Genomic DNA, 14,251 nt, shown 5'->3' with positions numbered 1-14,251 from the left:
CCCCGCCCCCGCCCCCGCCCGGTTCGCAGGTGCAGACCAACCCCCGGGATGGCGGAAGCGCACCAGGCCGTGGCCTTCCAGTTCACCGTGACCCCGGACGGGGTGGACTTCCGGCTCAGTCGGGAGGCCCTGAAACACATCTACTTGTCCGGGATCAACTCCTGGAAGAAACGCTTGATTCGCATGAAGGTGGGCGCCAGTTCTCTCCACCTCTCTCTCGCAGCAAGAGTGTGGGGATCAGCTGTTGCCCATTGACGGGTTACCGTTTCTGCTCGCAGTGCTGCTAGGTAGAGGTGCCAGCAGGGCAGAAACCAGAGGGGGAGATCGAAGTGTGGTGGGAAACAGTAATGGCGTGCGGGAGGCCTTTGCCAGGACTCTAGGATGTCTGATTACCTCAGCTTCCTGCTTCACAAGAGTTCCTGTTTCTGCTCCACAGAATGGCATTCTTAGGGGTGTGTACCCTGGCAGCCCCACCAGCTGGCTGGTCGTTGTCATGACAACAGTGGGCTTCTCCTACTGCAAAGTGGACATCTCTTTGGGGTTGGTCTGTTGTATCCAGAGATGCCTCCCTGAGAGGTAAGAAGCTGGGAGAGCGCAAGAGTCATGCAGAGTGGGGAGGCCAGGCCAGCTCTCAAGGCCAGATACGGGGCGGCAGCCACTGGTGGCCACAAGGGCAGCCTTCCCCCAGGGCTATCATCATCCCAGTCCCACATTAATTGGTACTTGATGACTCAAAAGACCTGAGTATGCCCGGAGAGGTTCTTGCCCCTCAGTGCCTCCCCAGAGACAGTTCAGAAACATCAATTGCAGAGTCAGAATTAACCCCAAGACACTGGGTCTGGTGGCTCACACTTCTAATCCCAACAGTTGGGAGGCTGAACCAGGAGGATTGCCATGAGTTCAAGGCCAGCCTGGACTATATAGTGAGCTCAAGGTGAGCCTGAACTACATGGTGAGCCCCTGTGTCAAAACACATACATACATACATACATACATACATAAATAAAGGACTGGAGATGTAGCTCAGTATAATGACCCTGGGTTCAATCCCTAGTATTGGAGAGAGAGAGAGAGGGAGGGAGGGAGGGGGAGAGAGAGAGAATTCCCCCAAGGCTGGCCCCAAGGGGACCCCTGCAGACCTCCCTCCTTCTCGCATAGGTGTGGCCCCTACCAGACCCCACAGACCCGGGAACTTCTCAGCATGGCTGTCTTCTCCACCGGGGTCTGGGTGACAGGCATCTTCTTATTCCGCCAAACCCTGAAGCTGCTGCTTTCCTACCATGGGTGGATGTTTGAGATGCACGGCAAGGCCAGCCGCTTCACCAAGATCTGGGCTGTGAGCAGAAGCACTGGAGGGTGCAGGCATCTGACTTTCCCTCAGGGCTTCACTTGGGGTTCTGAGTAGGAGAGGATAGACAGACTGAGTGCTGGTGCCTAGTGCTTGGGTTTGTCCTAAAAGGGGCTAGCATGGTTCTGAGGGTCTCAGTCATTTTCTGGTTTGTGTCTATTCTTCCTGCTGGCTTCCACTCTAAAACTGTGCCTTGTACCCCTAGATCTGTGTCCGCCTTCTCTCCAGCCAGCGGCCCATGCTTTACAGCTTCCAGACGTCTCTACCCAAGCTTCCTGTGCCCAGTGTACCAGCCACAATTCAGAGGGTGAGGGCCTGGGTTCCGCTGGACATGGGAGGCTAAATTCAGAGGACTTGTCTAAACACAGGTGTCAGTTGCCTGTAAATAGTGAGCTTGAGACTGATGGGGCTGGGGTGAGGAGACAGAGGTGGGGAAAAGGTTAAGACTAGGGCAGCTAAGAGTATCTGGCACCATGGTAATCACCACTTGGCTGGACAGTACCTGGAGTCTGTGCGGCCCTTATTGGATGATGAGGAATATTACCGCATGGAGACACTGGCCAGAGAATTCCAGGACGAGACTGCCCCCAGGCTGCAGAAGTACCTGATACTCAAGTCATGGTGGGCAACTAACTATGTAAGTTTGCCCCCTGGGCTTCACCTCACCCACATGCCCTGGCTGCCTGCTCCCTACTTCTAACTTTCCACCTACCCACAGGTGAGCGACTGGTGGGAAGAGTATGTCTACCTCAGAGGCAGAAGCCCACTCATGGTGAACAGCAACTATTATGTCATGGTAAGAGCCAGAGCCTCTTTGTGCTCTTGTGTGTGCTCACTGTGTTCTCAGCTGGGGCAAAGACGGCCCAGAGCCCTGGTGGCAGTTTCTATAGGTGAGTGGGTGCTATGGAGTGAGGTCTGAGGCAAAAGGAAGAGGAAGAGTAGTCCAGAAGCAGCTTAGGGACAGTGAAGATCCTCAGGACAAGGAGAACTCCAAGACCCATGGCCTGTCACCACCTCTCAAAATCTCTCAGAAGTTGCTGTACTGCCCAGCTCAGATTGTATCACTTCCTTCCTTGGTTCCCTCGTTGGCATCCCAGTTATAAGTTTCCATCTAGAGCCAGGTGTGGTGGTGCATGCCTGTAATCCCAGCACAGGAGAATCATTGCGAGTTCAAGTCTAGCCTGGGCTACAAAATGAGCTCAAGGCCAGCCTGAATGCATAGTGAGACCCTGTCTCAAAAAAAAAAAAAAAAAAAAAAAAGTTGCCATCTAGCCTAGCACCATTTACAAGGAAAGTTCCAACACATGCCTTGTTTTTGTCCCTCTGTGAAGCCAGACCACAAGAATAGAGCCAGGTTCTATAATCTCTTAATATTCAGGAAGTCACCACACGTGACTGACCCTTCTGACTACCTCCAGATAGTCTCCTGCTGCCAAGTGCCCAGTCTCCTCTTCTGCTGTCAAACGCACACTCCTCTGAGAAGCTGCTGGAATTCACATCTTCCACAAATTGTCCTTCCAAAAATGTAGATACTCTCTTTCCAAACCAAAGGTTTAAAGCTGTTTTTTAGTGGTAGAACTATTTTGCTTAAGCAAAATAAGCAAAACTTGAACAAATAAAATAGGTATAAAAAACAGCTCTGGCCGGGCGTGGTGACTCACAGTTGTAATCCCAGCACTCAGGAGGCTGATGCAGGAGGATTGTTCTGAGTTTGAGGCCAGCCTGGGCTACAAAGTGAGTTCAAAATCAGCCTGGGCTACAAAGTGAGTTTAAGACCAGCCTGAACTGCATAGTGAGATCCTGTCTCAAAAAGACAAAAAAAAAAAAAAAACAACAAAAAAAAACAAAAAACAGCTGTGGTCAAAGCCAGAGCAGAGGCATGCATGTCAGTTATGCATTTTTGGAAGTCCCTGACAGCATACAGGATGGATTAGAGAGAAAATGCAAGCCCAGGCCTCTGAATAAATTGGTCCTCAGGCTGGTGAGACCCAGATGACCAGGTGAGACCCTGTGGGCTCTGCACTGTCTATAGGACCTTGTGCTTGTCAAGAACACAGACGTGCAGGCCGCCCGCCTGGGAAATGCTGTCCATGCCATGATCATGTATCGCCGTAAACTGGACCGTGAAGAGATCAAGCCTGTGAGTGACATCAGGATTGAGGGGAGGGGAGGAAAGGCCTGGGCCTGAGCCATGCTGGCCTTCCTTGCAGGTGATGGCACTTGGCATTGTGCCCATGTGCTGCTATCAGATGGAGAGGATGTTCAACACCACTCGCATCCCTGGCAAGGAAACAGGTATGCATCAGAACCTAGCCCCAGCTCTGGGCCCACCATGGCCAAGTGCCCTGCTACGTACTTATCACCAATCACATAGAGTGTCTCAGGGTTGTAAACCTGTGAAGAGTAGTTTGAAATAAATCCCAAACATCTGTTATTTACAGCATGGTGCTGGTGATGGGACCCCAAGCCACCCAGATCAGAGTCTCTCCCCTCCAGGTCCTCACCTTGCATAGGAAGGTAGTCATGAGAGGAGCAATGTGTGGTAGTAGGACTCTGAAGAAGCACAGTTGCCCTTCATGGAGCCTACAGAAGGGGGAAGAGGAGCTCACCAGGAGATTGACAGAGGAAGCTGACTTCCCTGTTTCTCATCCTGCCTCCTTGGGCAGTTCACATAGGCTTCCTCTTCAGTGGGATACTTCATACAGTTGTGAGAGGTCATGGGAACACACAGCACAGGGTTTGGCCTAGCACACAGGATCCACCCCAGCCAAGGGAAAGAAGGCCAGGCCAGAGGCTGGGCAAAGCAGAGTTTGCAGGGGCACTATGTGTGGGAGGTAGGCCCTTGCCAGGGCTAAGGAGGAGGGAACGGTGCTCCCCAAGGCCCTATGTCAGCCTATCCACTGGCCACCACAGATGTACTACAGCACCTTGCAGAGAGCAGGCACGTGGCTGTCTACCACAAGGGCCGCTTCTTCAAGGTGTGGCTCTATGAAGGCTCTCGCCTGCTCAAGCCTCGAGACTTGGAGATGCAGTTCCAGAAGATCCTGGATGACCCCTCCCCACCTCAGCCTGGGGAGGAAAAGCTGGCAGCCCTCACGGCAGGGGGAAGGTATCAGCCCTATGGGGAGGGGTTGTCTTGGCCTAGGTTCAAGGCCCCTTGAGGAGAGGAGCCTGGCCCTTCCTGTCACCCTGGGTGTGGGGCCCAGAGGTACAACCAAAGGGCAGCATGTAGGACATGTGTGTTGATAGGCCCTGGTGGTAGTGACAGTGGAGAGCTGGCATCATCCACCTGACAGTTGGTGGCCAGCTGGGAGAGTGTCCTCCAGGAAAGCCAGGTACCCCACCCCACCCTATCCATCCTGGAGTACCCTCATCCCAAGTACTCAATGGCTCTACTACTCAGCTGCCCATGTGTCCCCAGGGTAGAGTGGGCACAGGCACGCCAGGCCTTCTTCAGCTCTGGCAAGAACAAGGTTTCTCTGGATGCCATTGAACGCGCTGCTTTCTTTGTGGCCCTGGATGAGGAGTCCCACTGCTACAGCCCTGATGATGAGGCCAGCCTCAGCCTGTATGGCAAGGCCCTGCTGCATGGCAACTGCTACAACAGGTATGTGTCCTATCCCTGTGGTCAGATGTTGGGGTTAGAAGTTAGGGATTAGGGTTGCAGGTTAGACTTTAGGGTTAAAGGTTACTATTAGGGCTGGAAAATTAAAGTAGTTTAGCTTAGGGGCTGCGGATTTAGCTCAGCGGCAAAAGCGCCTGCCTGGCAAGCGCAAGGTCGTGAGTTCGGTTCCCGGTACCGGAGGAAAAAAAAAAAAAAACTAAAGTAGTTTAGCTTAGGTAGTATTACTGTTCAGTGGTGGGGTAGAGGTTTCTATCAGGGTATTAGTTACAGACAGGGCTACAGACAGGTTAGGAATAGGGGTTAAGTTTAGGGTTAGGCTTGGGGTTAGGGTTAGTGCTTAGAGTTGGAATTAGGTTGGTGATGGTTAGTGTCACGTGTTAGGGTCCCTTGTACATCCTCAGCTCTGGCTCATCTCTGTATCTACTCTTTCAGGTGGTTTGACAAGTCTTTCACTCTTATTTCCTTCAAGAATGGTGTGTTGGGCCTCAACACAGAACATGCGTGGGCTGATGCCCCTATTGTTGGGCATCTCTGGGAGGTAACAAGCCTGGACAGGAGCTCTGCAGGGCTGGCACTAGCTTGAGGCTTGTTTCTTAGATGGGTTTTCTCCCTGCAGTTTGTCCTCGGCACTGACACTTTCCACCTGGGCTACACAGAGACTGGGCACTGCCTGGGTGAACCAAATCTGATGCTGGCACCTCCTCAGCGGCTCCAATGGGACATTCCTGAGCAGGTGTGCAGATGAGAACAGGTGTGAGGCGCTGTGCCTTCCCCTCCTTTCTTGACCCCACACTTGGAGTGACCCCAGGAGAAAGGGACAGGAGCTTCTCAGGATGCCAGGTAGCATTCAGAGTGGCCCCAGAGAAGGCAGCATCTGGGCCATCTGTGGTCAGTGCTTCTCTCTGCCCTCCAGGCTCAGCCTGGCGTTTGTGCCCCCAGTCGGGAAGGTGTCAGGCTCACTTTGTCCTTTATCCAGTACCTCCTAGACAGGACCTGGAGTCCTGCTGGGAGAGCTCTGTCCACAGCTAACTCTTTCTGTGTCTTGGCAGTGTCAGGCTGTCATCAAGAGCTCCTACCAGATAGCCAAGGTGCTGGCAGATGACGTGGAGTTGTACTGCTTCCAGTTCTTGCACTTTGGCAAAGGCCTTATCAAGAAGTGTCGGACCAGCCCTGATGCCTTCGTGCAGATTGCCCTGCAGCTGGCTCACTTCCGGGTAGGGGCCCTCTCAGGCTACTGAGTGGGCAGGGCAGCTTCAGGGGTCCACCTGCCAGATTCACCCCCTCTGTGCCCCAGGACAAGGGCAAGTTCTGCCTGACCTATGAGGCCTCAATGACCAGAATGTTCCGGGAAGGACGGACCGAGACCGTGCGTTCCTGTACCAGCGAGTCCAAAGCCTTTGTGCAGGCCATGACGAAGGGGTCCCACATGGTGAGGGCCCCCCCATCAGTCCCATCTCTGCACCTCCCTGCACCTTTTATCTGCCTCAAGGGGTAGGGCCACTCTTCACCCCTCTAACTCTCCCCTCCCAGAAAGCAGACCTCCAAGATCTCTTCCGGAAAGCTTCTGAGAAGCACCAGAACATGTACCGCCTGGCCATGACGGGTGCTGGCATTGACAGGCACCTCTTCTGCCTTTATTTGGTGTCTAAGTACCTGGGGGTCAGCTCTCCATTCCTAGCAGAGGTCAGTGTGGTTGATGGGTGTGTCCTCATCCCCTTGCCTCAGGTCCAGGGGCTCAGCCTCCTGTAATGGGGGCTCGTTTGCCTGTGGTACAGCTGACTCTCCTCAAGTTGCTTGGAGGACAGGGCCCAGCTTTCCTCTACCATGCCCCACCCAGGCCTGCAGTCCTGGGACTGAGCAGGCACAGGGTCCTTCCGGTGGAATCAGCATTCTTGTGAAGGAAACAAACGTGTGACCTATCGGGTAGCAACAGTGCTAGTGAGAGTAGAAAAAGGGGAAGGGGCAGAACAGAGGGAAGGACAGCTGGTCAAACAGGTTTTAGCAAGATGGATGGGTTTGTGTAGATGCTGAGAAGCTGTAAAAAGGCTATGGGGACCAGGGGACCTATCCATCCCCCACAGAACACTCAGAGCCTGTCGCAGAACAGGTCTCTGGCACCACCAGTCAGACAGCTGAGTGCTTAGCATCTGATCAGCTTCAGCCTCCCTGTTGCAGGTGCTGTCAGAACCCTGGCGCCTCTCCACCAGCCAGATCCCTCAGTCCCAGATCCGAATGTTTGACCCAAACCAGTATCCCAATCACCTGGCTGCAGGAGGTGGCTTTGGCCCTGTGAGTATCGCTGAAGGGGATGGTGGGCTGCACTGGGGCCCAGGCTTTCCATGGAGAGTGAGAACCTTGGCCAGGTTAGATGGGGATAGGACATCTTGATCAGAGGAGAGTCCTGGACCTGCACAAAAGCAGAATGGTATCGGTCAGCCCACATGGACAAGGATCTGAACTGCCTATCTCAGGTGCCTCCCTGCTGGAAGATGACCATGCCCCAGGACAGACCAATACACTGGGACTTTTTGAAGTATGTTTCCACAGGAGTCCTGCTCTTTCACAGGAAATGTGCTGAGACATGCACATGGGCTAGTTTGTCAAAAGGCTAGAGACCCTCTCAAAAGAGGCAGTACTCTAAACCACAACCCCCTGAGGAAAACAGGAACCCTGGATCCCTGGGAAGGGTCCAGAACCACAGGGGGCAACTTTCTTTGTCTTCACAGTTTCCTGAGCTTGGGGAGAGGCTGACCTCAGGAAGACTGCAGCATCTAGGGGTTGAGCCTCTTCCTGAAATTCTGTGGGAAGACCAATTACAACACGAGTTTGGCTTCCAGTTCTTCAAGGTCATCTTAATCTTCCCCTTTACCTCTTCCTCAGGTGGCAGACGATGGCTATGGGGTTTCCTATATGATTGCAGGTGAAAACACTATCTTCTTCCATGTCTCCAGCAAGTTCTCAAGTTCAGAGACGGTGAGTCTCCCTTGTTCCCGCTCAGTCCTGAGGAGGGTGGCCACCAGGGCAGCTCAGGAGCACACTTGGACTGGGGAAGGGTCCTTTGTGGGGAGAGGATGGTGGGAGGTCACCAGAAGGTGTGCTTAAGCTCTCAGTTCCCACAGAATGCTCAGCGCTTTGGGAACCATATCCGCCAAGCCCTGCTGGACATCGCTGATCTTTTCCAAGTTCCCAAGGCTAACAACTGAAGGCTGGTGAAGGGCCAGCTGCCCTTGTGTACCCCCATCATGGAGGAAGGGGACTGTGGCTGGCTTGTAGGCATAAGGGGTGGCCATGCACAGGTGCCCAGCTCCCAGGACAGCTCTGGCAGCCGGCACTCCCCAGGCAGATGCTGCTACCTAAGGGCCCAGGTGGTGGATGTGGGGTTGGAGTAGGGAGGGAATTTTGAATTTTGTCTTGGTAGATAATAATAAAAATAAGGCTGTGTAATTCTCTGTCTGCTCTTAGGCACCTACTTGTTTGTTTTGTTTTTTCCTTCCCTAGCTCAGAAAAATGGCAAAGAAAGGGCTGGGGCTGGGAGACTTGCGACTGTGTCTGTGCTCAGTGATGAGGCTCTGAGATTCCTATGCACACCATCATGTGCACTTGGAATAAATTATTGCTTCAGCACCTCACCTGTTCCCTGGGGCCACTTCTGTTTGTCTGCAGAGAGTGGGGCCAGCCTGCCTGCTCCATGCACAGGGACAGGGAGAACTCCCAGTCCCAGGCCTGAGACTGGGTACCACGTGACAGTATCTGTGAGGACAACCTGGAGACATGTTCCTTCACTCAGGCTGGGTTTCTTGTTAAAATAACATTAAGAGTAAACCAAGAATAATTTTTATGAAAAGTATGACACTCGTTATTGTTGGTGCTTATTTGAATGAATCCAGATCTCAGCAGTCTCTAGATGCTAACGATCCAAAAGTGAATCAGGTTCAGTTCTGAGCCTTCACTTGGGAAGTTGAGCACCTATTTGTTGAGCACCTACCACCTACCACAGGCATAAGCTTGTGCTGGAAGTTCAGTGGTAAACACCATGATATATATCTGTTCAATCACTATGAGATGAAGTGGGCATGATTAGGGGACAGAGCAGCTGGCAGAAACCAGGAGGCTTTTTGGAATGACCCATTTGGCAAGTACTTACCAAGTGCCTGCAGTGTCCAAGGCCCTGGGATGTGGCAGTGTGTTAGTTACTTTTCTCATTGCTGAGACAAAACAACACCCAAAGTTAAAGCGGGAAAGGTTTATTTAAATCACAGTTTGTAGAAGTGTCAGTCCATAATCCTCTGGCTCCAAAGCAGGGTGGCAGAAGAGAACAGTTCATGGCAGGCAGAAGGTAGCAAAACAAGCAAGGGACCTTACCGGCGTCTTTCTGGCCCTTTTATCTCATCCAGGCTATTTAGGGTGGGTAGCTCTCACATCCTTAATCCTAGTGCCCTTGATCCTCGCACTGCATCATGAATCAACCCAGCATCACACACTCTAGATCCAGCCACCTCTGAAGAAGCCCTGCCTATGACTGCATGAGGCTTTGGGGGCACATCTAGACACAAGCCGCAACAGGCAGTGAACAAAACTCTCAAACTCTTCCTTTGGGACTTAGAGACCAGAGAGGAACAGAGACAAGGGCTAAGAAGAATGTACATATTACATGGGAGAGGTAAGCCAGACGGACAGAAGTGCTAAGGGAAAGGCAAGTAAGGAAAGGAACAATGGAGGAGTGGGTGGCGATTTCAGATGCTGGCAAAGGCAAACACTTGAGGGGAGAGGGAGCAAGCCCTATCCCTATCATGTTCTTCATGTGGGATACTCAAAGAAGAGCACTCCTGGGCAAAGAGACAAAACTTCTAGGACAGAGCCCCCTGCTGCTCTGGAGGATGAGCACAGGAGGGTTGTAGCTGGTGTGAAGAGGGGAGCAGGAGGGACAGGGAGAAGAGAGAGGGCTCAAAGACCAGACTGTGACTCTACTGAATGGTGGGAGAAGGTGTGGGGGTCTGAGGAGAGGGTGACAAAAACCTGTCCTAATCTCAAGAGGATTGCTGTGGCTAACCAGGATGAAAGAACAAAGGGAAGAAGCAAGAGGCCTATTAGAGCCCTGCTTATAATAGTGGCATAGGTGGGAGACATAGAGGGGCTTAAACTAAGGCAGTGCCACAGCACTGGAGACCTAAGGAGCTGAGAATGTCAAAGCAAGACTGACAGGCCTGATAAATAAGCATCAGATAACTCACATTTTCCATTGTAGATGATTGGGTGATTAAGTGAGATTTTTTTATTTGTTTTTTGTTTTGGTTTTTGTTTTGTTTTTTTCCGGTACCGGGAATTGAACTCATGACCTTGCACTTGCCAGGCAGGCGCTGTGCTGCTGAGCTAAATCCCCAGCCCCGAGATTTTTAAATATTAAATTTGACATGCCTATTTTAAAAATCCATGAAAATGTCTCATTGACTCAAATATAAATTAAAAAGTGAAGGAGAGGGGCTGGGGATTTAGCTCAGCGGCAAAAGCGCCTGCCTGGCAGGCGCAAGGTCGTGAGTTCGGTTCCCGGTACCGGAGAAAAACAAAAAAAAAAAAAAAAAAAAAAAAAAAAGTGAAGGAGAGATCTAGGCTCCTTATAACAGTTTTTAAAGTAGTTGAAACCTTGTGTAGCCAGGCATGGCTTTTCATGCCTGTAATACCAGAACTCTGGGAGGCTGAGGCAGGAGGATCATAAATTTGAATTCAACCAGAGAAACTTACTGAAGCCCTGTCACAAAACAAAACAAAAAAAATAATAAAGGGCTGGGATATAGTTCAGTGCAAAAGCCCTGGGTTCAATCTAACCCTCAGGAAAGAAAAAGAGAAAGAAGGAAAGAAATAGAGAAACAGAAAGAGAGAAAGCAAGCAAGCGAGCCAGGCATGGTGGTGCATCCCTGTAATCCCAGCATTCAGGAAAGGCTGAGGCAGGAGAATCTCCATGAGTTTGAGGCCAGCCTAGATTACATAGTGAGTTCAAGGCAGCCTGAACTACATAGCAAGACCCTGTCTTCAAACACACACACACACACACACACACACACACACACACACACACACACACAAAGACCATAAAAGCAAAAGAATTCCCAAGGTTCTTAACTTCTTCTGAGTCTCCATGAGTGTACAAAAGTACAACTTTGCTCACAAAATGTTACATTCGATGTCAGAGTTTGCATGGGCTTCCAAAATAATTTCATAGTGCCTGTATAACCTTCACTTAAAAAGTGTTTGGGTTTCAATATGTTTCTTACCCAGCACTGGTTTGTTCACCCAATCCCAGAAGAGCAGTGAAGTTTCTAAAAAGCTGGCTGTTAATTAATGTTGAAATTAAATCATTAATGCTCTTTTATCAGGCATGTTCTTGGTTAAAATAAGTGAGAGGAGAAGCCATAGTGCTAAACCAGGGTATGAACCTCTGGTGACAACCCACCAAAGCCCAAGAAGCTCCTTTATGTCCCTATGAGCTACCAAAATTTGCATTAGGTAAGACCAGCAGCTATAACAAATTCCTTTTTTTCCCATTCCCCTAACCGCCCTTCAACCTAAATTCTAAAATCTCCATGGCTTCAGAGAATTCAAGGTTAACTCTTGCTTAGATCAAATCTAGTTGGCTGAGGTGGAGGCTTTGCTCCACACCATCATTAGAGGAGCTGGGCTGACAGAGACCCTGCATTCAGCATCAACACTGAGCAAGTACATAGAGGAGGGCTTTAGTGGACCTAGCCTGGAAGTGAGGCAGAGCACTTCTAGCTACAGCTCATTGGCCAGGACTCATTGCAAGGGAATCGAGGAGACATAATCTGGTTGTATGCCCAGGCTGTAATAGAAACATTTGGGGAAATTTTCTGGTCTTAAATGCACAAAGGCATGGACAGACCAGACTGATATCTGAGCTTCCTGAGAACCCAAACCTTCATGGTCTGGGCACTGCAGGATGTTTCCGATAGCAAACCTCCCTCTACCAGGCCGAGTATTCAAAGCCACTCATGCTCCAGCCAAACTGACCTTGCCTGAGTCTCCTCTCCTGTACCCTAACCTTTACTCTTGGTGGACTTTCTGCCTGGAATCCTGGGCCCACTCTAAGCCTAGTAAATGCCTATTCTTCTTGAAGACTGACTTCATTACCCATCACAGTTAGTCCTGATTCATATATTTCTGGAGTATAAATCAGCTATAAATCAGCCCTGGGCTGTTTAAACAAATAAAAGAGTGACTGGAATATGAAAGGAAGTTCACATTTGGGAGAGGATAACCAACCAGGTTCTGAATCAAACCAGGTTCAGAAGGGGCAGAAGCCTGGCATCTTAGGGAGAGGGTGTGGCCCAGGCAGCCATCTCCTTCCATAGACACACTAATGCTCACTTTGTGTTTAGAACAGTCTGACTTCACGATAGCTGTTTTTCTTCCTCTGCAATCAGTCTGCTAAGGATCAAAATCCCTGGGTAAAGGTACAGAGAACCCAGGATTGTCAGTATCTTCCAACACAAGGTGTTCAAACCAAAGTTAACTGCCTTCCAAACTTGCGTCTTAAACTGTTCCACATCTCAGCCTGTGACATCACCTTCCCGCCCCATCTCATTCCTTCTCTTCCTGACCTCCCCTATTACTAAGTCCTGCCAAGTCGACCTTCTAAATGGCTCTGGCTCTGTGTACTCTCTCCACCATGGCCAGGCCTTCCCTTGTTCACATTTCCATCTTTGGCAACAGGCTGCTCTATCACCTTCTACCTCCAGCACCCACGCCACTCCTCTGCTTACCATGCTCTGCAGTACCTCTGAATAGTGTGGGGCTTAGGTCGCCTTCTGTCCCGCCTCCTCCCACCCGGAGCGTTATGTGCTCGGCTCCAAAGTGCTGGGCAGCTTTTTTGCAAGTGCTCGCTTGTTGATTCAGCACTGTGGGGAGACCAGGAGCACCTGGCAGACCAGGGCTGGAACAGTGCTCAGCCCTTTCCAGCTTGGTGCACCTGTGTGGAGCTCTGCCTCACCCCTGAGCCTTGGCTTCCTCGTCTGTGAGACAGTGCTCCCTCAGTAGTGCGCCGCGAGGTGGGCCGAGCATGCGAGCTGCGAAGACGGAAATACTGGACATTCAGCTACTCATTTAACACGTGTTGAACACCTCTCTGCCCGGTGCTGTTCTGGACACTAGGGACACTGTGATTACACACGGCCCTGGCATATGACCTTACACACAGACAAGGGAAGAACCTAACCGTCAAGCGCGGCGGTGCGGCAGCTGGCGACTCTCCGTTCCCGCTCACCCTCACGCCCTCTCAGGCTGTGCCTGTCAGAGACCGCTAAGCCAGTTGCCCCGCCCCTTTCGCCCTGGGGCCAGCCAATGAGCGTAAGAGCCGCTTCCTGGGCGGGTTAGGTAACGGAAAGAGGCGGGGCGTCGTTACCAGGCACCGCCTTCTTCCTCCCTGCAGCGGTCTCGCGAGGCACCTAGCAGAAGCGAGCGCGGGCCCGGCCTGAGGTAAGAGACTCGCCCATCCTGGGCCCCTCGACTCCCGACTGCGGGCTCCCCTAGACCCTGACGTGGGCTCCCAGGGGCTTGAAGCTCTTCGCAGCAGACCCTTGACCCCCGAATCCTCACCCCTTACTTGGCCCCTCACCCTGGACCACGCACGCCTGACATCCACCTGTCACCTGAGTCCCCTCACCCACGTCCGGACCCCCTAACATGTGTGCCCTCAACCACAACCTGACCTCTCACCTCTGTCCCTTCACCTCACTTGAGTTCTCTCGCCCAACTCCCCAAGCCCTCACCACAGGCCCTATCCCCATATCCTAACCCCTTACCACAGTTCCCTGTCCCAACATCCTGACCCCTATGAAAGGTGCCCTATCCTCACACCCTAACCCCTCACCAAAAGTCCCTCATCCCTACAACAACCCCTCATCTCAGTCTCCTCACCTCACACCCGGACTCCTCACTTCAGTCTTCTCACCTCACCTACCTCTCCCCAACATGTCCTCACTCCAGACTCCTCTCCTTAATCCTCTCACACCATACATTCCAGGTCCTGAACTCTGCACACCCTGGACTCTCATCCCACTCAACCCTCTTCTTTCACCCACACCCCCCCACAACACAGGCGAAACACCTGGACTCCTCACACTCCACACCTTGCAAACCATCTCACAGTCTATCACATCTGCGTACCAGGACTGGGCCGAAATCTGTCATGCCCCTCTAACTGTAGGATTCCTCTCCCCACATCTATCTCTCTCTCTCTCTCTCTCTCTCTCTCTCTCTCTCTCTCT

The 14,251-nt window shown here is 51.7% G+C and overlaps 2 protein-coding genes across 5 annotated transcripts in view; both read left to right on the top strand.

The window, feature by feature from the left end:
• Cpt1b (carnitine palmitoyltransferase 1B (muscle)) overlaps window positions 1–8,422 on the top strand; it is a 9,322-nt gene extending 900 nt beyond the window's left edge. For 3 of the 4 annotated variants that reach the window (XM_005379592.2, XM_005379590.2, XM_005379591.2), the window contains exons 2-19: window positions 30–189; window positions 437–576; window positions 1,159–1,336; window positions 1,554–1,655; window positions 1,848–1,985; window positions 2,067–2,144; window positions 3,381–3,488; window positions 3,559–3,643; window positions 4,262–4,457; window positions 4,770–4,955; window positions 5,406–5,511; window positions 5,590–5,706; window positions 6,023–6,187; window positions 6,268–6,402; window positions 6,504–6,656; window positions 7,149–7,262; window positions 7,854–7,946; window positions 8,093–8,422. In XM_005379592.2, coding sequence (XP_005379649.1) covers window positions 49–189; window positions 437–576; window positions 1,159–1,336; window positions 1,554–1,655; window positions 1,848–1,985; window positions 2,067–2,144; window positions 3,381–3,488; window positions 3,559–3,643; window positions 4,262–4,457; window positions 4,770–4,955; window positions 5,406–5,511; window positions 5,590–5,706; window positions 6,023–6,187; window positions 6,268–6,402; window positions 6,504–6,656; window positions 7,149–7,262; window positions 7,854–7,946; window positions 8,093–8,176 — 2,319 coding nt within the window. In that variant the 5' untranslated portion in view covers window positions 30–48 and the 3' untranslated portion in view covers window positions 8,177–8,422. The remainder of the gene's footprint in view (window positions 1–29; window positions 190–436; window positions 577–1,158; window positions 1,337–1,553; window positions 1,656–1,847; window positions 1,986–2,066; window positions 2,145–3,380; window positions 3,489–3,558; window positions 3,644–4,261; window positions 4,458–4,769; window positions 4,956–5,405; window positions 5,512–5,589; window positions 5,707–6,022; window positions 6,188–6,267; window positions 6,403–6,503; window positions 6,657–7,148; window positions 7,263–7,853; window positions 7,947–8,092) is intronic. The other variant, XM_013511620.1, reaches the window with a different exon arrangement.
• Window positions 8,423–13,368: 4,946 nt separating this feature from the next.
• Syce3 (synaptonemal complex central element protein 3) overlaps window positions 13,369–14,251 on the top strand; it is a 36,142-nt gene continuing 35,259 nt past the window's right edge. Inside the window, exon 1 of the mRNA XM_005379589.1 lies at window positions 13,369–13,460. The gene's annotated coding sequence lies outside the window, so the exon portion shown is untranslated. The remainder of the gene's footprint in view (window positions 13,461–14,251) is intronic.

The sequence above is a fragment of the Chinchilla lanigera genome, unplaced genomic scaffold (genome assembly GCF_000276665.1).
Source record: "Chinchilla lanigera isolate Chin_1 unplaced genomic scaffold, ChiLan1.0 scaffold00012, whole genome shotgun sequence".
Lineage (NCBI taxonomy): Eukaryota > Metazoa > Chordata > Mammalia > Rodentia > Chinchillidae > Chinchilla > Chinchilla lanigera.
Note: the sequence above shows the minus strand (reverse complement) of the source record. Positions and strands in the feature narration are given on the sequence as shown.